At 49.1% G+C, this 21,577-nt stretch overlaps 1 protein-coding gene across 15 annotated transcripts in view; it reads right to left on the bottom strand.

Annotated features, from left to right (window-relative positions):
• Positions 1 to 21,577, bottom strand: part of CLEC16A (C-type lectin domain containing 16A) — a 203,776-nt gene that overhangs the window by 180,116 nt on the left and 2,083 nt on the right. For all 15 annotated transcript variants that reach the window (XM_064592545.1, XM_054507507.2, XM_064592547.1 and 12 more), the window contains exons 2-4: positions 11,460 to 11,588; positions 7,747 to 7,880; positions 2,182 to 2,330 (exon numbers count right to left, since the gene is read on the bottom strand). In XM_064592545.1, the coding sequence (XP_064448615.1) occupies positions 2,182 to 2,330; positions 7,747 to 7,880; positions 11,460 to 11,588 (412 nt within the window). The remainder of the gene's footprint in view (positions 1 to 2,181; positions 2,331 to 7,746; positions 7,881 to 11,459; positions 11,589 to 21,577) is intronic.

Raw genomic sequence — 21,577 nt, 5'->3', positions numbered from 1 at the left:
GGAGGAGGAGGGGTTGGGGAATCTGCTGGCATTAAAAAGATACCATCAGAAGGGATCAAAGCAGTTCCGAAGCATAGAACTGCACTGCTGGGGCCTGGATCTGGGCCTAGAGCTGTGCCGGGCAAGCTCTGCTGCCCTCTCCTGGCCAGTGTCCCACATGGCTCTGCATCCCCGCTCCAAGGGCACCCGTGGGCAGTGAGGGCGTGGGGAAGAGGCAACAGCCAGCCTAGAGCACGGTGACAACTGTCTAATGGGGGCAATGACACTTTGAGCACGAGACGTGTACCCTTGGCAAGTGGTAGCTACAACACTGGCCCACATGCAAGAGGAAATTGAGCTCACCTCCCCTGGTGACCAGCAGGATGTTCTTCCAGAAGCATTGCTCTGGTCCCAGAATCGCAGGGTCCTGCCCTCCCATCCTGGGGTACACAAGCCCAGCTGCACCTGAGTGGAGGTACCTCTCTCTGGCCTGAATTTCACCCACCTGGGGAGTCTCTGGCACGATGCAAAGATCATCTACGTGTCTCTGGACATGGTGAACGAGCACCTACCATCTGCCAGATACTGGGCCACACAATGTTAATTTTTCAAACTGCCATACATTTTGTGGCTGTGGTTGACAACTAATGTTTCTTCCCCCGGAGACCAGTTCTTCCCCACTCCTAATCTAGACATGGAAAATCAAGGTTCAGGCTGTTCTTGCTGCATCCCATGGGGACAGCTAGATGGATTTTGCCCACACTCAGAGGGTATGTTTGAGAGGGCGGTCTGATTCTAGAAAGAAGCAGACAGAAGCAGACAGCACTTGGCTGTGTGGTAGCCCACCTCCAGGACGGCCCAGTGACCATCACCGCCTGTATTCACATGCTATCATGCTCTCCCACCCTGGGTCAGGGCCAACCCGTGTGACCTAAATAACATGGTGGGAAAGACGGTGTGTGTCCTCTGAGGCTGAGTCACAAAAGGCACTGCAGCTCATCTTGGTCTCTTGGGTCGCTTGCTCTGGGGAAAGCCAGCCGCCATGCCATGAAGACACTCAAGCAGCCACTGGAGAAGCCTATGGAACCGAGGCCTCCTGCCAAAGGCCAGCACTGACTGGTCTGCCGCAGGAGTGAGCCGCCTTGAAGCAGATCCCCCGAACCCGATCCAGCCTTCACATCTAGCCTTGTGAAAGACCAAGCAGAGCTGCCCTGTGAGGCTGCTCCCAAATTCCCGACACCCAGTGAGGGAGATGTGGCACAATTCTGACCAGGAAGACACATGAGGAAGTCTGCTGGGGGGCTTCTGGGAAAGAAGTGTTTTTGGAAGTTAGAAAGGAACACAAGAAGGGAAGCGATCTCTTCAGGCTTTTCGGCAGTGGCGCATGAATATGTGATGTTTGGAGCTGCTGCAGCCATCCTGAGACCATGAGGGGTTGAGCCTGAGGACGGTTGCCAACTATATGGTCAGCAGAGCAGACAGATGAAAAAGCCTGCATCCTCAATGAAGCGGCGGAGCCACAGGATGAACCGGCGGCCCAGGAGAGCCGACATCGGTACCTTTTGGTATGTGAGATAAACTGAGCTTCTCAAGTTCCTTTTCACCGTGAAAACAGCAGCAACTTATTTACTAAAATTGCTAGTAATTCTCCCAAGGATACCAGGGACATTAGTGAAGGACAGCAATGGCTGTGATTTTAAGGAGCCAGGTATGTACTAGGGGCTTTGAAGACATCATCTCATTTAATTCAACCCCTGGAAAATCCTGATAGGTGTAGATCTTCATCCCCATTCCCAGATGAGAAGACTGAGGCTCAGAGGACGGAGAAGTCTCTGAGGTCATGCAGCAGGGAAGTGGCAAAGCCGGGGCGAACCACAGTGCCGGCTTTTCCCACAGGGCAGCACAACCCCGAGTTAACCTTCAGGCATTTCTCCCTGCCGAGAAGGCAATGCTCTGGGGTAGCACAAACTGAATTTTACATTAGAAACAGAGAGGTGACTTACAAATTAAAAAAACAAAAACAAAAAACAACCAACTTCTTTTTAAAAGCAGGTCAAGGTCTGACAGTGTTGCTATGAAAATCAGGTAAGGGTGAGCATGCAAGTACTTTGTCAACAGATATGAGGCCACCCGGCCTGAAGGTGCTCTTCTGACCGGCTAGCTTTCCGCCCCAATGTACATACCCCTCTGGCACTTACTTACCTCGTTGTAAAAGAAATGGACGGTGTGGTTGTTGAGTTTTAACGAAAGTGTTTTCAGGAACGATATATAATATGCCATAATCTCCTCATCGGAAAAGTCAAACTTATGGACAATGATAGAATTTACATAGTTATTAGAGAGCAAATAATCTAGAGGGAGGAAAAAAAAAAAAAACACAAAACAGATGGGTTAATTCGTGCCGGAGGAAAGCCAAGCAGACAAAGTCAGGTAACAGAGGACTCTGAATGTGCTCGAACCCATCAAACTTCTGGGTCACTGGGGTTTAAAAGGCCAACAGGGAGCAGCTTCATCTTCAGCCAACACAGAAATCAGGCAGCCGCTATGCGCAGCCTCCAGAAAGTTCAAGAGCCATGAGAGAGAAAGGCCCGGGCTACCCCTCCCTCCTACACCAAATAGAAAAAACGTCTGAACGTTTTTTTCCTTGCTGGCAAAGTTCAACATAGAGCTGGGGGTAGGGCAGATGTGCTGGTGTGTGGGCATTTTCACAAACCACCCACACATGAGGGGAAAAAGCACTGTATTTTATTAAAAGCTGCTCCATGTTGCCATCAAGAGTCACACTGCCATCCCTGAATGCGACAAAGGGCTGTGTGTTTTTTTTCTCCCCATAGAGCAACATGATTTCCTAAAAGCTACTTCATGCCGAACCCTCCACTACATGCCCAGCACCAGGCTGAGTGCTTTACATTATCACCACAACAATCCAATCCGGCCCAGCAGGTCTTGTTCTCCCCATTTTGCAGAGAATTAAAAAAAAAAAAAAAAATCAGAGGTTGATTAACTTTCCAGACGTCACAGAGACCGTTAGTCCCAGAGATGGAACTGGAAGTCAGGTCCTAGGTCAAAGTCTGTGTCAATGTCATGCACTAATGGGGATGAATAATGAAGACTGGGTGGCAAGGGCCCGAGGCACGGGGGTCAACTGCAGAACGGGCACCCTCGTCCAAACCCCCAGCTCCTGCAGAAATGCAGGCCCAGCACCAGGGGAGCCTCCAACTGTGTGAGGGAAGCTGGAAAACATCTGAAGGCTGCCCTGACTCTGCAATGGTGGCCACAGGACCAGCTAGTTCTTCATGCTGGACTGGCAGGCAGAAATAAGTCTACAGGTCAGCTGCAGCCTGTGGGCCTGCAGTTTGCAACCCCGGCCTTGGGTCCTTGTCCACGCAAATCTGAGTCCTCCCCAGCCACCCTGCAAAGCGGGTGCTGCCATCCCCACTGTGTGTCCTGTGGGCAGCCAGTCTGTGAATGCTGCACCATCCCACCGCCGCCCCCCCAATAGTTAAAGGCAGAATGGGATCAACACCCACACCTGCAGGCAGATGTGGTAAGGCAGTAAAGCTCAATGGTTGGGAACCTGGCTACTCAAAATCTGGTCCTCAGACCCCACAGCCCAGCATCACCTGGAGCTCATCAGACACACAGAATCTTGGGCCCCAGCCCTGCCCACCGACTCAGATCTCTGGGGTGGACAAGGTACACTGGGCGTGTTAAGGAGCCCTGCTCGTATTTCAGAAGCCTTGCGTTCGAAGGGGACTTGGATCCACACTGCCCCTGCCACTTCTAGCTGGGTGACCCTGGGAAAGCCGCTTACCCTCCCCACTCTCCAGTTTCCTTGTCTAAAAACAGGAATAACAGTACCTTCCCCAGGGGTCTGTTGTGAGGATTAAAGCAGACGAAGCACTATGGACAGTGAGGGGCACAAAGCAAGCATGCAGTAATGGCAGCTACCATGTCTCTTAGTGCTATTACACGGAGACCCCAGAGACCCCACTGACCCTCCAGCCACCAGGGCTGAACACAGTTGGTCTTGGGAGGGAACAGGAAACAGACCGTTATTTCGTGCCAAAGAGGTACCCAACCTAAACCAAAGTACGACTAGAAAGGCTGACATCACCAAACGCACGCCAAAGAGCCATCCAGGAGCCCGGGGCGGCGAGAGGGACCATGGCAGGGCCCACTGCTGGGTTCTCCTCAGAAGCCAGCTCTCCAGGAAAGCCACTGCCCTCAGAAAAGCCTCCTGGGTGTTCTTGGCTTTATAGACAGGCCCTGCAGTCTGTAGTCTTAGCACAGTTTTCTGTACCTCCTGACTAACAATTCCTGAGGCAAATCCTGAAGCTCCAAGAGAGGAGGCAGTGGGTCCGGGCGGGGGGTCCTAAGAATCTTAATTGACTTGTTTAAAAATGACATTACACATATCATAACTCTTAAGTGTACAGCTTGATATATGTGGAAATTTACATACAGGTGAATCTAAATCCAGATACCTATGTATTTATATGTGTATATATAGTGTATACACACACACACGGGTATATACATACACACACCACAAATCTTGGTGTCCAGCTGGATGAATTTTTGCAAACATACACACCACGTAAGGACCCTCCAGATCAGACAGAACATACCTCTAGCTCCGCAGAAGGCTCCCTGACAGCCCTGCCCAGTCAGCCCCCTCTCCCCCACAGCAAGCCCTGGTTTGACTTGAAGCCCGCAGACTCGTACTGCCTGTTCTAGAGCTTCACATCCATGGACCACACGACACGCTTCTCGTGTCTGGCCTGTCACCGGTCACCATATCTGAGAGGTATCCGCGTTGCCGCACGCAGTGGCAAGAATCCACTCCTTTCCTCCGTTTTGCTACGTAGTGCTCTATTCTGTGCACAGTCCACAACCTACACGCCTAGAACCTTAACTTGGAACAAGCAGCCCAGGTGATGCTGAGGCCTAGAGCCCTTCTTCCCCATTCTGTCCTGGCTGTGGCTGGAGATGAATGAGCTGGCAGGAGAACGGACTACGGAGATGTCACGGGGAGCCCCACTGTGACTGGCTGGCGGCTTCCGGGCCAGTAGGGGCACGGAGCCGCTGCCGGCACTTCAGACATACAACCACAGCCTCTCGGCTGCACTCTTGAGCTGGAAAAGCCACATGCTCCCATCATTCCCCAGCGGGGACTTTTCCAGGGCCTCCACAGGATGAACTCTGTGGGTGGTGAGGGCCACCGTGGGGGCAGCCGAGGTGTCTCTATTATTCGGCTGGGATTTTTCTACTACCCCCTCACTGGGTGGCCGACTTTCTGTGGTATCCTTTTCTCAACCCAGGAGTCTCTAAGTAATCTCAGTCTCTCGGGCCCTCTGTGACTTAGGTCACTGAACCCGACAGGCGACAGGTGCACTTGTGAAATGGCTGCTGGTAATAGTGAAAACCCGGAAAGCACCTCGATGACCGTGGGCAGGTTGAAGAGCTCAGGGCTCAGCAAGACGCAGCTCTGGAGCCACACTAGGTGGGGGCACGTGAACAGGCTGCATGAAGATCTGAGATACGGCAGGAAGTCGGAAAACAGAAAACAAATGGCAAAATGCTATGTGTCCACTGGACCGTGAGGGAGAGACTCTGCGGAACTTTTGCTTTCTATATTCTCATGCTGTTTGGTTTTTGGTGCTGTTGTTTCAGAATAAGGACGTTTCCTTCCTATGAATGGAAAATAAAAATGAGAGCCAAAGTCACGTGTCCTCCTCCCCCTACCCCCAAATCGAAGTGCTGTAAAAGGTGGTGATGTCTGCCCCTTCTGCAGGGCTTATAAAAAGCTCTCTGGTGAGTTCTTCCTAAAGACAGTGGCGTCTGCCTGCGTTTCTCATAGCATGGCCCCTTTTCAGTCCTAATTCAAGAAAAGCCATGTGATCCAGAAACTCCAGCATTTTCTACCATCCCAACTACCGTGGCTAGCTGGGCTTAGGCCGGATTACCCGAGAACAGACATTTGGGGGAACGCTGGATTTAACAATGAAAGCAGCTCCAGTGGACGCCTCCATCTGCCAGACCCCAGGCTCCGTTCTGCACATCTGCTGTCACACTTAATCCTCAGACCACTCTATTCCCCAGATACGAGTATCCTCTCCACTTCACAGAAGCAGAAACCGCAGCGGGGAGCGGAGAGTCCACCCCTGGAGCCCACACAAGGCCAACGTGGCAGAGCCGGGCCCGGGACCTGGTGGGTCACAGTCCAGAGCCTGCACCCCCGAGCCGGGTCTTCCCCGCTCGGAGTTTTCAGAAACCGCACACAATTCATATCCAGGGTAACAAAAGCTGTTAACACGGGAAACCACTTAGGGAGAGTGAGTCAACTCATATGTGTCAACTCATATTCGTTGGGAAGTGTGAGCAGAGACTCTTGGGACGGCAGCACCATCTAGTGGCTGCTTCCCAGAGCCACCATGCACAGCCAGGCCTGGGCCTCTCCCTGCCTCCTCTTGAGGGGGAATGCCACCACCTCTACCTCCTTCCACCCACCAGAAACTTTTTCTAAACCCGTCTTGGGGACCTAGAGCCTGCCTTTGACACAGACATTCAGCCACTTGTCTTCTCTTCCCTGCTTCTGGCAGGCAGGGCCTGCTGTAGTTGTCTTAGAGTAATAAAGCTAGAGGTCAAGCACGCAGGAAGAGAAGCTAAACCCGGTTTCTTGCCCTCGGATCTGCTGACAATTTGGGCTAGATAATCCTTTACTGTGCTGTTTGATGTTTAGCACCCCTGGGATCTACCCACCAGATGCCAACAACAACCCACCCCCCACCCACGACCACAACCGAGAATGTCCGCAGGCACTGACAAATGCCCTCCAGGGGCACAATCACCCCCAGCTGTGGACCCCTGAACTAACTCGGCTAGGCCGAAGCCCCTTCTGGATTCTGGCCTTGCTAGAGCTGTCACCACGGGCTGCCGACTGCAAATCCCTGGGCACTAAGTGAGGGCACGGCCCTCACAGGGTGGTTGTTTCAGATGTAGAGCTCGGGCTTAGTGAGGGTAGAGAAGCAGCTCCGAGCCGCACCCTTGCACCCTAGGCAGGCAAGTCAGCTGCCAGAGCCCACACCTTGCACACTCCTGGGCCATTCTTCCTCACCTTGCTGCTTCTAGCCTTTATTTCGTTGGCTGATGATTCAGCGACCCCAACAAGTTATAAAGAAAAAAATGGGAACAGCCCAGAATCACTGAGCAGAGGGGAGCCCTCTCAGCCCTTCACGGTACCACACCACGCAGGGATAAACTTGGTGTTATGGACCGAACTGCATGATACCACCACTCACACCAGGAAGCCCTAACCCCCACTGTGACTACAATATACACAGATGCTTTAAGGAGGTAATTAAGGTTAAACAAGGTCCTAGGGTGGGCCCCAATAAAAAAAAACTGGTGTCCTTCTAAGAAGAAGACACCAGAACTCTCTCTCCACGTGCACACATGCACACACACAAAAACTAAGGCCACACCAGAAGCAACAAGAAGACGGTCATCTACAAACCAGGACGAAAGGCCTCACCAGAAACTACCCCTGATGGCGCCTTGTTCATGGACTTCAAACCTCCAGAACTATGAGAAAACAGATCTCTGTGTTCTCAACCCCCAATCCAGGGCCTTCTGTTACAGCAGCCCAAGCACACAAAGACACAATGTTAAGCACAGACATGCAAAAGCAACACGAAAACCATGCCAAGCTACGTGCTACCAAAGCTCAGTGGTGAGGAGGCAAGTGTCAAGGATTGTCCTTACAAAGTGAGGTCTCGTGACTGATATTCTCAAAGAGGATGTTCAAGGTCTGCAGCAGCTGAACGCACACATAGCGGCCTGACTTCTGTCGCAGGATGTTCAAGAAGAAAACAAACATGTTCTTCTCCAGGAAGAAGCTGGGGAGAGAATGGAAAAGCATCAGTGGTTTGCTTCTACACGTGGAAATACAAATCATCCGGTGGCTATGTGCACAGCACACGGGTGTGGACAGCCCCCGACCCCCAAAGGCATCTGCAGAACAGCTGGATCACCCCGCCTGCAAGGCCCCAGCTTCCCCGCGGACGCCGTCCTCCACCACAGCAAAATGTGGCTTCTTGCGCTCTCTCCCCAGAATGTGAGCACAGTGCTGATCCTGGGAAGCAGAATGGGGAAGATCTTAACGCACTGTGATTACACAGTAATCTACCTGTGCTGAGAAACCCACCAGGCAGCTTTTCCCATCTAATACTCTCTATCCTTAGTTTTCCTTACTAGGCCTCTTTCCTTTGCTTTGCTATCTTTGCGTGTTAAACAGCACCACCTGGAATTCCCTACAAAGGGGCAAGATAATGCTAGTAAAAGTTTCCAAATCTGGGGGGAAAGAACTGGAAGGGATTGAAGGGGCTGATGGGGGAGGGGGGCTACCCAGCCCCCAGGTCAGCTTCTGCCTTTCTTGTTCTAGACAGGACATCTGTCTACATGCAGCCTGGGAACGTGGACTTTTGGGGGTACACGCTGGCTCTTTTAGTCTTACAATGGAGACAGGACCCCCTGATGCCTTTCTTGAAGGGCAGAAAATGGTGTTTCTAGTTATGTGTTCTCTGTATGCAAGCTAAGACCAGGTAGTAACCGCTCCTCTGGGTGACTCAGACAGGTCCCCGCAGTCACGAGTGTCTGTCACTTGGTTCTGGGGGTCTCTCTCCCCTTGGCTGTCAGCTCCATGGTGGCAGAATCATGGGCCTGGCTCTTGCTCAGTGCTGCATAACTTCTGTTTGAATTCATTAAGAGGTAAACGAATAAGCAAACCAGAAAAACAAAATCAAACCTTTTCCAATTCTGATTCTGGGAGCCTGTCTGCCTACAAATGCCATGCACGTTGATCCCCAGAATATCTCTATCATTTGGCCTATTTTGTCTTCCTTTGCTTCAGGTTGAAGTCATCAGTGACTCCCAAGCATCCCCCAACAAGCTCACAGCAGCACCATGACCAACTTGGGAACTTGTTAAAATGTCTGCACCTAGACCTGGCCCAGGGACAGATTCTGCAGGTCTAGCATGAAATCCAGGAGCCTGGATTTTTAAAACTCCTTAGGGGAGGGAGGAGTTCCTTAGAAAAATGGCTAATTCTAGATCTGGGGCAGGGAAAATACAAGATGAGCCTGCAGCATCTTAGAGTACAGGGAAGTAAGGAAGTGCTCAAAAAAACCAGAAGGACGGGGTGTGTCAAGGGACACGGGACCCAAACCTGAAAGAGCCCTCAGTTCCCAAAGCTGGACCTGGAGCAACACAAAAAATAACATGGTATTGGATCCAAAGTCTACTTTAATCCAATAATGCAGTATTGCGTTTTAATTAGTATTAATAACACAGCATTTAGTAACAGTACTGGACACAGTATACTTTAATCCAAAGTATATAATAAACATCCACGAGCCCATCTTGATATAAATAAATCACTGAATAAATAAACGGGAAGAAGAGACAAGTCTTCCGTGCAGAAGAATTTCAAATAATGTATGTAGAAACTCACCCCCCACTTCCAGAAGGTGGAGCTAAATTCCCACGTCCCCACGTGGGCTAAATGGAGCAACTCTCTTTCAAAGAACAGTGTAGGAAAAGGGGAGAAGAACAGCCGACACCACCTTAAGCAAGCGATCAGATTAACCTCACCAGAGAGCAGGTGGATATCGTGACTGCTGATATTGTGGGATGAGAAGCGCACCGTGGTCTTCTTCCCCATAACCCCCAGGCTAATCATGAGAAAGACATCACAGAAACCCAGACAGGGGTAGAGGGCATTCTACAGGACCCTTGGCCAGTACCTCTCAAAGCCATCAAGGTCAGGAAAACAAGACTGAAAATTTGTCACAGCTCAGAGGAGGCTGGGTCGACATGACAACTAAATGCACTGTGGGAGCCTGGGCTGTGTTCCTAGAGCAGCAAGGGGATCTTCATGGAAAAACTGGCAAAATCCAAATCAAGTCTGGAGTTTACTTAACACTAACGTACTAGGGTTAGCTTCTGTTTCCACAAATGCACCCTAGTCAGATAAGATATTAACAGTGCGGGAGATAGGGTGAGGGGTGTTTGGGAACTTTCTGTACCAATCTTGCGACTTTTCTATAAATCTAAAATTATTCTGAAAGATTAAAAATAAATTCTCCTGGGGAGTCATTTAGGAATCGCTGGGCCTCTAAGGGCTCAGCAGTTTTTCTGAGACAACAGATGGGCTCAGAAAGTCTACTCTAGTCAAGGGGGACACGGTTTCTAACCTTTAACCCAAAGGTCATTCACATTTTCAAAACGGACACCAACTAACCGATCGATTCCCTGTGCATCCTCAAAGGATGCCAGCCCCGTTTGCAGACAACACCTCCCCTTTACTCACATTTTCCTTTGGGGAAAAGGCCAGTGTCACAGGTTTGCATTTTCCACAAATAGCTTTATCTTAGGTAACCCTACTGATAAAAACAGAGAGCTATCTGGAAAATCAGAATATCTAAGAAGAAGCCAGGCTGGAAACGGAACACCTTTATTTGTTTTAAATGTGTTTTTTAAGTGGCCTCCATACTTAGAGTTGAGAATATTTCATATAAAAATAAAATCTGTGTTTGGTGGCTGTCATAAGCCAGATCCCTCTGCATTCAGACTCGGAGACAGGCCTACTGGGGAAGCTGCCCACAGCTTCCAGTCTTTGCTTTCTAACCGTCCAGGAGGGACGTCTTTACAAATGATCATGTGCTAACAGTTCTTGAGTGCCTACTCTGTACCAGGTGCTGGGCAGGAACTTTCTCTCTAAAGATGAGGAGGGGCTCCTGGGCAGGTCACTCGGCTGGGCATCCGACTCTTGATTCCCGCTCAGGTCATGATCTCAAGGTCATGAGATGGAGCCCTGCACTGGGGCTCCGTGCTGGCTGTGGAGCCTGCTTAAGACTCTCTCTGCCCCTCCCCCCTTAAAAAAATGAGGAAACTGAGGCTGTCCATGAATGAGGAGAAGCCCCTTCGCCGCTTACCAGCTGTGCGACCCTGAGCATAAATGGCAATGCTCATGACAGGAGGGCCTCCACCCCGGGGCAGCTGGGAGACTTAGATTATCTCATCGAGAGCTCAGCACTGCGCCTACCCAGCAGTAAACACAACAAAGATGAGCTCTTCGTGTCTCCCCAGGGCAAGGTCCCTTCAGTTCACTTAGAAGCTAACTTCCCAGGACATTTTCTCCTTCCTTCGGGGAGATTGTCAGACACTATTTGGAAAATTGTCTATCATGTTTCCAGATTTTTCAAGAGACACTCATTTCCCTGACGTTCCCACTGTCAGCTTACGTTTCTCCAGTGTTTCAAGGACATTTTATATAGATAGAGATACAGATTGAGATCTGCACAAGACCCAAATGGGTGTCAAATCCTGACGTCATCAGGAATGACTCATGGCATACATTCAGAATAATATTCAAAGGAAGGAGAGTCCAAAAACAAAAAACATTGGGAAACCCTTACTCAAATACAGAGCTGTCATTCTGATCTCCCCAAATCAGGATCTCAGTGATGGAACGGATGGTCTCCACTAGCAGGTTCCGGTTCTGTTCTGTGACTGTGGTGTTTTTGGTCAAGACGTGGTACAGATACCTGACAGAAAGGAAAGAAAATGACAGGTTACCAACTGAAATATATGCCAGGTTCAGTGACCACTAGTGACATTCTGGGGATAATCTGGCTGTGCTTTTTCAGATGTGGTTAGCTCAACTCCCATTCGGAGAAGCAACTCACCACCCAAGAAAAATGGCAGGCAATGCTGTAAAGTGTTAACCGGAAACATGCCAACCCAAACAGACACAAGAGAATCATCGAGCTCTTGAAAACGGCCGTCCTCAAACTCCCGTGTGCACAAGAATCACCTGGAAAGCCGGATAAAGTGGGGCTACTGGAGCCCAGCTGGAGACTCAGAAGCAGCGGGACTCACGGGCCTTTTCAACCCCCGGGGTGATCCTGATGCTGCTGAAGCAAATGGAAGCACATGGCCCAGGCCGAGCATCTAGCATAAAAACCCTCAGCCAGGCTGATGCAGAGCTTTAGAAGAAGAGCCCCAGATTAGGGAGGGGAGATCCCAAAGCCAGTCCCTGGGGCAAATATCATGTACAATCAAGACTACCCTTGGGGGGCGCCTGGGTGGCTCAGTTGGTTAAGCGTCCAACTCTTGATTTCAGCTCAGGTCATGATCTCAGGGTTGTGGGATCGAACCCTGAGTTGGGGCTCCCTGCTCAAAGACAGAAAATGGCCCTCTCCCTCTGCTCCTCCCCCACTTGCATGCTCGCTCTCTGTCTCACTCTCTTTTTTTTTTTTTTTAAAGATTTTATTTGACAGAGAGAGAGAGACAGCGAGAGAGGGAACACAAGCAGGGGGAGTGGGAGAGTGAGAAGTAGGCTTCCTGCAGAGTAGGGAGCCCGATGTGGGGCTCGATCCCAGGACCCTGGGATCATGACCTGAGCTGAAGGCAGACGCTTAATGACTGAGCCACCCAGGTGCCCCTCACTCTCTCTCTCTTACATAAAATCTTTAAAAACAACAAAAAAAATGGGTACCTGGGTGATGCAGTCGGTTAAGCATCTAACTCTTGGTTTCAGCTCAGGTCATGATCTCAGGATTCTGAGATTGAGCCCTGTGCCCGACTCTGCGCTCAGCGTGGGGTCTGCTTAAGACTCTCTTTCCCTCTCCCTCTGCCCCCCACCCCGTGCATGCACCCTCTCTCTCTCTCAAGTAAATAAATCATAAAAAAAAATGGAATGCCCATCAGAACTCACAGCTCAAATGAAGTGGGTGGCTTGTAGTTCAAGGCACTGACCTCATTTGCTGGGTACCCGCTGTAGGGGGGTGTCTGGGAGGCTATGGCCCTGAGCTTCACCCACCCAAGTGTTCCTGGAAGGCCTCTGCTGCCCCAGACCTGTGCCTGCCGCTGGGGTAGAGGCAGGTAGACCCAGTCCCATCCTCAGGCCTCTACCAGTGGTCAGGGCAACCAGAAGAATCACTGAGGCCAGTCCTGGGCGATGTGGGGACTAGCGCCTGGCCAGATGCCCTGGGAGTGCCACCTGCACAGCTTTAAGAGCATTGTTGCAAAGGGCAAGACTTCACTCTTTTCTATGGCTGAGTCATGTTCCATTGTATATATATACACCACATCTTCTTTACCCTTTCATCTAGCGACGGGCAGCTGAGCTCTTTTCCATAATTTGCCCATTGTTGATAATGCTGCTATAAACATCGGGGTGCATGTATCCCTTCCAAGAAGACTTGAAGACGCTGACACCCCTGCCTCCTGGCTCCCAAAGGCGCTCCCTCCTCTCCCTCAGGGTTGTCCCTCAATTTTTTTTTAAGATTTTATTTCTAAGTAATTTCTACACCCAACGTGGGGTTCAAACACACAACCCTGAGATCAAGAATCTCACTACCACTGCGCCAGCCAGAAGCCCCCCTCCCTTCGAGTTAGTATTTTTGTATCTGATGTGGATGGAGCTAGAGAATGTAACACAAAGCGAAATAAGTCAGTCAGAGAAAGACAAATACCATTATGATCTCACTCCTATGTGGAATTTAAGAAACAAAACAAACATGGGGGAAAAAAGAGAGGCAAACCAAGAAACACTCTTAACTATAGAGAACACACTGATGGTTACCAGAAGGGGGGATGGGTGAAATAGGTGACGGGGATTAAGGAGTGCACTTGTGATGAGCACGATCACTAAATTCTACACCTGAAACTAATTACACTGTCGACTAAGTGGAATTTAAAAACTTGAAAAAAAATTAAAAATAAATAAAATAAAAAGACAGCATGTCCAGGGCCCAGACTGACTTAAGCTGTCATGGTTTGGGAAGAAAAGGGGGACACCAAGAGGAACTGACTCAAGAAGAGTCACCTATGACTTCTTTTATGGCTACCTTCAGTTTGGAGGTGGGGCTGGTGAGAGCAAGACAGAGGGATGGGATCCTACCATCGAAAATCCCCCCAAATGGGTAGGTTATAAAGAGGTAGAACCTTGCAGATGGAACAGTAAGGCCTAATCTGCTTTAGGGGGCTGGGTTTTATTTAATATTGTTGCTGTTATATTTTAAAGACCGTACAGTGAGTCACTTAATCACTGAATCAAAGATTGCATGCAACTTCTAACACACAGTAACTAGAACAGCTCTCCAAATACAGAAATCTCCACCACCTGCGCCCCAAATCTACCAGCAAGGCTGCACGTGGGCGTGGAGGCCAGTTTCCCCCTGTGCGAAGGGGACTCCACAGCACTGAAGCACCCCGGATGAAATGCAGGAGGACCCACTCGTGAATCTCTGCCTCCACCTCCCCTCCTATGCATTTTCCCCCAAGAAGCTGAGTGGAGTTTTCCAAATTGTGCTTCAAGGGCCCCCTACATCAGAATCCCCCTTCGGCTGCAGATTCTAGCTCCCCACCCCAGACGCACCCACCGAAGCTGACTCAAGTGTGCATTCTGAACCAGCTCCCACTAAGGTTTCGGCGTTGCTGCATCACTCACCCCATGGCCACCAGTGACACTCGGCATGTGGCCCACAGTATGCCCCCTACCCTGCTGGGACAGGCTTCGTGGGCAGCGTCGGGGGGAAGGGCAGATCCTCCCCACTCTGGCGTTTCCCTCTGCGGAGATCATCCACAGCATCCCACTAACACACTCCTGGCCCAATGGGAGAGGCAGTGGCTTTTATGGCTCCGAAGATGCCCAAGAGGGATAGGACGGTTTAAAATCTTTAGGACCAGCCCTGACTTCTAACTCTTGGCATCTCTTGGTGAAGCCTTCTGTGTTGAGAAGCGGAGCTGGTGTGCTGTTAAGGATACGCAGTTGAATGAACAGGCACCAGGCACCCACATGGGGGCAGCAAGTAGCTTCCCTGAGTACGGGCGCTCCCACCTTGGGGAAGTGAAACCCACGGGGTCGTTTTGATTGAAGGTGTAGTTTCATCACATCCATGCAAAGGAGGTAGAGTCACAAGATTTATTCCTTACAGATCCCAGGAGCTGGGGGCCCGGGGTCGTGCAATGAGTCAGAGGATGGGCAGTTCTCCATCACGGGAGATGGTACGGGAGCAGGACACAGCAGGGTAGCAAGCACCTGTTACTGTGAAGTTTCTGTTTTACCTTGCAGTTTGGCTTAGCATACATCTGGAACTGATTTTTCTGTGTATGGTGTAAGATATTGGCTAAAATTAATTTTTTCCATATGGAAATCTAGTTGACTCAGCGTCACTTACTGAAAAGGTCCTCAGTTCTCTCTCCAATGCACTCTAATGTCACCCCTGTCATTTATCAGATGACTGCACTTGTGGGAACTCTTTCTGAATGCTCTAGTTCCACGGATCTATTCGTTTACCTTTGTGCTGATACCACGGTGCCTGATTTTTGCAGCTTTACGATAAATCCTGCTATGTGATAATGGAAGTCCTCCAACTTCTTTCCCTTTGTTTTTTCATTATTGTATTGGCTATTCTTGGCCCTTTACTTTTCCATATAAATTTTAAAATCCCCTTCTCAACTTCCACAAAACTACTTGCTAAGATTTCCTTTAAGATTGCCCTAAATCTTGGGGCGCCTGGATGGCTCAGTCGTTAAGCGTCTGTCAAATAAATAAATAAATAAATAAATAAAAATCTTAAAAAAAAAGATTGCCCTAAATCTCTAGCTAAATATAGAGGGAACTGACATCTTTACAATAAGGTAACATCATGACATTTACATTTCTCTCATTGTTGGCTGGACAGGGTCTGGCACATCTTTTGCTAGATTTATTTGTAGGTAACCGATGTTTTTTGATGCTGTTGTAAAATGGTAGCGCCTGAAATACTCATTTTCTAAATGTCTGCTGTTGGTAGATGCAAACACCCACTACATCTCAACCTCCAAATTTCTATGATGATTGTACCTGTACCTTGCTCATCTTTTCACGCCCCACTATACCCTAGCACACTGTTTTAGGTAATGGGAAAGGGAAGGAAGGAAGGAAGGGAGGGAGGGAGGGAGGGAGGGAGGGAGGGAGGGAGGAAGGAAGGAAGGAAGGAAGGAAGGAAGGAAGGAAGGAAGGAAGGAAGGAAGGAAGGAAGGAAGGAAGGAAGGGAGAGGCCCTCAACATATGTTTGCTTAAATGTACGGGGGCAGGGGGGGGATAGCTGAATGGATTAAGGTTTAATATTTTAACGCTGCACCTAATTCCTGAGCTTTGGAAGATCAAGTAATTCAACTATCTAGAGATATCAATATAGCTTAATAACTTTCTGATTTTGAGCGTAACACTCATTTTAGGAAGGTTGAATGCTTCAACAACAAAAGAGACCTGTCAATTACGCCACTGCCCAGAGATGAGCACTGCTGGAATGTGATCTGTTTCCTTGGGTCTTGTCCTTTGCTGTGGATATTCAGGTAGTTGAGCTCCTGCTGCAGATCCATTTCCCTGCTCATCTTTCCCACCCCCTCTTAGGGTAATAAAAGCATTTTTGTTATTGACAACCATTTGCAAGCATCTATAATGGCTACACAGTTGACAGGACAAGCACAGCAGTTACTCTTCTGCTGGACATTAGGATTCCTCATTGTTTAGATGATCAACAATGTTACCATGGCTGTCTTGGTGTGCAAGGCTCTGTCCCTATCTCAGATAAGTTTCCAAGGGCAGAAGGACAGAGTTTTCTCTTACAATGATCACTGGTACAATGAAAACATTTTCTCTCAAACTCTGTGTGTGCACATTTTTATCATCATCATCAAAACAGCTGCAGCTAGGCTCTTTTGCGAGGCCCTCTTCTGAGTGCTTCAGATGTATTCACTCATTAAACCCTTAAAATAAGCGGGGTTGATGCTCTGGGGAGCTGAGGCTCTGGGAGGCTAGGATCTGCCCAGAGTCCTGATGCAGGGGACCCAGGCAGTCTGACTCCAGACCCCTTGCTTATAACCATGATAGGATAGAAAATGCAAACAACGAAGTAAACACTATTATTAGCAAGCATTTACATGAAGTTATAAATGAATGCCTAGCATGCAAGGAAACCAAGCAGCTAAACAATAAACAAAAAGGCATGAAAATACATATCCGATCTTAAAGTCAGTACTTATAACTGACCCTTACTCTATTTCTTCAGAAAACAGCCAACATCATTATATCTCCAGCACAAGTTCTGTAAAATGTAGAATCTCAATATCAGACCCTGCAAAGGCGTGTGCTCTACGTTGAGCGATAAGCTGAAGAGTCTGAAATGTTTGGATAGAAAACCATAGCCTGTTGCCAGCGCACAACGAACACACCAGAGACTCCTCGCCAAGGACGATGAACTGTAAACAAATTCTGCCTCCACAGACCCTGCTCTCTCAAGAGGCACTTATTTCACAGGTTAAACCATTACAGTCAATAATCATTATGTCCACTTCAGAGACACACACTAAGTTCATACAAGTTTTATGACCTGTATCATAATATGCCTCTTAGGATGCTCCTACTGGAAAATCCTGAAACTTAAGCTAAAGTGTGAGGAAGGATAAGTGGAGTGGCAGAGGCCTAAGGAGACCAGAAGTCCACTCCCCACAAAGCACACATCCCCAAATAACAATGTCTGGGGGACAGAGGGACACGGAGCCTTTGTCTGTTCGGTCTGCTCAGCACCAGAGCAGAGACTACCCAGAGCATTCCCTCTGTGCCTTGGGAACAACACGTGGTCAATGCCCGGCCCTCTGGCCTATAGGACAAGGAGAAGCTCCACATGGGGTGCAATGAGACCAGAGGATTGGGGACAAGTGTGATAAGTGGTGCTTCTCCCGATGAATCACCCCAGAAAGATGTCAAACTGGGCCAGCCAGTGAGACTGGGTCTGAGATTTGGGATGCTGACAACCACACAGGGGTGTAGGCAGGGCTTGCAGCCCTACACACAAAGTCACAGCTCCAGCATGGACACGGGGACCAAACTGGCCAGAGCAGGCCATTGTTAAGAAAAGCCTGGCCAGAACTTGCCTCTTTCATTCACCTGTGACAAATACTCGCTGATCACTCATTGTGTGCCAGGCCCTGTGCCAGCATCTGACAATTCCCAGGTGAACAAGCCACCCAGGTCTCTGTCCTTGTGAAGCTTATGCTCAAATCGGGAGAGACAACATATGCTCAAGTAAGACCATTTGTGACAGCAAAAGGACAAGCCTGAGGAACCCTGGCCAGCTTCCTGGGGATCTAACTCACGGCTGGGACAAAGCTTGAAAAGCCCAGAGCATCTAACAGCTGGTCTAACTGTGGCGATGGGAAGACTGTACATGACAATGTATTAATTGAGTGGGAGTGAGGACAAGTGACATTAGAGATGACGGTAGAGCTTCTTGCTGCTGAAGTCACCAGGGCAATTTTTATGGAAGAATTGGTATTTTAGTAATACAGTGGGCATTTCGATGGGCAGGAAGAGGAGAGCTCAAGTGGAGAGAGCAAAGATGCAGACAGGCGGGCATGTGAGGTGTGTGTCACAGAGAGTGAGACAGGAGGCCCATCAAGGTGAAGCAGCACAAGAAACACCCCTGGATTAGGGGAGGCGGCCACTGTCACTTCCCAGAAGGCCGCAGCGGTCCAACTGGATGCCCACCTCCTGCTGGGCCCTCCCCCAACCTACCCTGCAAATTTTGGCTGGACCACAGTACTCCTGTTAAAAAAAAAAACAACAAAAAACCTTCAAGGGCTGCCCACTGTTCTCAGCCTGATGTCCAAATTCCTTAATGTGATTTAAGGAGAGTTCTTTGTGACCTCTCCTGCCTCATCGATCTGCTCTGGGGTCCTACACTTCCCCCTGCCCCCATATGCAAGCCCTTGCTGAATGACTTGAGCCCCTCCTTCTCTCTCTCTCCTCCAGGCCTCTCAATCACTGTTTCCTCTGCCTACAGCATCCCCGCGTCCACCCTCCCCCCTATAGTCTGGCACACCTCTCATCTTTTAGACCTCCCTTTAAATGGGTGTCTGCCTACCAAGGATGCTCCTGACTCCCTAGCCTGCATTAGAAGGCCCTCACCTGTGCTCCAAAACTAGAAGGATGGCAACAGAGTCTAGAGCACTCTGAAGGCCTGGATGGAAGAACTTGGACTTGACATAATGGGTGCCTCGGGCTCATTATAAGTGGAATGGTGAATATGATATCCTTAAAAAAAAAAATTAGTCTGGCAATACTATACCCTTAAAAATAATCGGTGCTGGGGCGCCTGGGTGGCTCAGTCGTTAAGCGTCTGCCTTCGGCTCAGGTCATGATCCCAGGGTCCTGGGATCGAGCCCTGCGTCAGGCTCCCTGCTCCGCGGGAAGCCTGCTTCTCCCTCCCCCACTCCCCCTGCTGTGTTCCCTCTCTCGCTGTCTCTGTCTCTCTCAAAAAAATAAAATCTTTAAAAAAAAAAAAAATCAGTGCTATCTTAGGCAAAAGTTGACTAAACTGGGAACAGGTGAGCATCTGCCTGCTAGATACACATTCCCCTTCTCTTTGGGTAAGAACCCCAGATTTTCCCAGGGGAAACCACCCCTTTCTCTCTCTGTCCACTAGCTTGGGAGGAGCTGATGCTGCCCCAGTTCCGGGCAAGGGCCAATTATAGCAACCCATACCCCTGGCCACAGTGACTGGCTCAGGGTCAGGCATGAGACCCCAGGTTGGTCCAACTATACTCACTTCTGGACAATATTTAGAGAAAAAGCTCTTTTTCCCACGGATTGCTAGACTGATACGATATAAGCCTAGAGCCTGCTGAGAATGACACCAACAACACAGAAGAAAGCTGAGACAAGAACTGGAGAGACAGATGCTGACAGCTTTGTCTGAACACCTGGACTTGGCCATGGCTTAGCTAGGACAGACTGCTCAGGGACAGGAGCCAATCAGTTCTGTTTGGGGCATAAGGCAATTCCAGCTGGGTTTCGGTCACTCACAACCAAGAATCTTGACCCACACATAAAGGTAATCAGAATTAAGGGGACAGCACAACACAACACCAAAACAGTTCTACCAATCTGTGGACTTGCGGTTCCTGCTAAAGGTGATCTTTCAGAAGCAATCACACAACTCCATCTCAGTAAAGGTTCTGCTTGCTGGTGGGCATTTGTTAGTCAGTGTCACGGCCTTGCTACTAGTCTGGGCAATAAACCACCCGTGACGTGTAGCCAATAACCTCTTACTATCTCAGTCTGCTTCGACTGAATCTCTAACTCGATTCAGTACACAAGGACCACAGGCACACAGTTTTCCATTATTTAGCAAAGTCGAACCCTGTCTAACAGAAAGATTCCTTTCCAGTTTGAAAGCTGAGAATGTTAGAAGAATAATGTGGTTCAAAAGCAATTCCCACTCTCTGTACTATCTTCTCGATTTTTCTTTAAATCTCAAACTGTTCTTAAAAATAAAGTCTATTTTTTTTAAATAAAAAATAAAGTCTATTTTTAAAACGGGGAGGGCTCCTAGGTGCTTTTCATGTCCAAAAAAACCTTTTTTTTTAAAAAAAATCTAAATTCTTTATCTTAATCTTTCCTCTCCACCCACATTGCCCTAGGTCAAGCTAAGAGTATATTAGGGTGATCAAGACTTTCCCAGTTTTAGCATTGAAAGTCCCATGTCCTGGGAAATCCCTCAGTCCCAGGCACACCGGGATGGTTGGTCACCCTTCGTGTCAGATGAAGCCCAAGCCCTGTTCTACCTCCAGTCTTATTTCCTACAACCACCAGCACCACATTGATACTCCACAAACCCCAGGGTCCCCCTCCCACATCCTGCGGCCCCACATGATGGCTCTGTCCTTGAAGACTCTGCTCTGGTGTTGCCTCCCCCAGAAAGCTTCCAAGGGTTCCTACAGAACCCTGACTACAGAGCTCCCAGCACTTGTCCTGCTGTACAGTCACTGGCTTTATGGCTGTCTCCCCCACCAGCCTGTGAACTCAGGGAATGAGCTGTTCTGTACCTAAGGCCTAAGATGCTTACTATCAGAGCCAAATGAAGAACATCACAAGCACTGGAGTGAGCACTAGCTGTTTATGACACTCTTTTCCAAGTCATTTTGGGATCTTCTAAGCCCCACAGCAGTCTGCAAATTGCCAGGTTCCTCAGACTGTAATATGGATTAAGCTGATCTGCCTGATCCAGGACAGGCAGCTCAGGTTTCCAAAAGCACCCAATGGCCTTTTAACCTCAACAATGAACCTGGGCAGTTCCCAGATACTTCAAAGGAATCTGTGAACCTTTACCATTCCCTGGCTGGCTGGTGGGTAAAGATGCCCCATCAGGCAGAGAGACTCAACCAAGTTGAAAGTTTGCCCAAACTGACTTAGGAAGCAGCTTCCTTCAGAAAGACAGTGCAGTGGTGCGAGCACTGAAGTCAGATCCAGGCTTTTTGACTGTTTCAGTTGTTGTCACCTTGTGGCAAGTGACTTAACCTCTTTGAACCTTAGTTTCCACTTCTATAAAATGGAAAACAGTAACAGTTCCTATAACTCACAGATTTGTGAGGACTAAAGGAAATAACACACAGGAAGTCCTCAATAAGTACCTGGCACCAAAAAAAAAAAATGCATTCAATAATTATTAAAGTATTTTACAAGGGCTGGAGGCAGGCAGAG

The sequence above is a fragment of the Mirounga angustirostris genome, unplaced genomic scaffold (genome assembly GCF_029215605.1).
Source record: "Mirounga angustirostris isolate CCGP_5_RB_7025 unplaced genomic scaffold, mMirAng1.0.hap1 SCAF_5, whole genome shotgun sequence".
NCBI classification, from domain to species: Eukaryota; Metazoa; Chordata; class Mammalia; order Carnivora; family Phocidae; genus Mirounga; species Mirounga angustirostris.
Note: the sequence above shows the minus strand (reverse complement) of the source record. Positions and strands in the feature narration are given on the sequence as shown.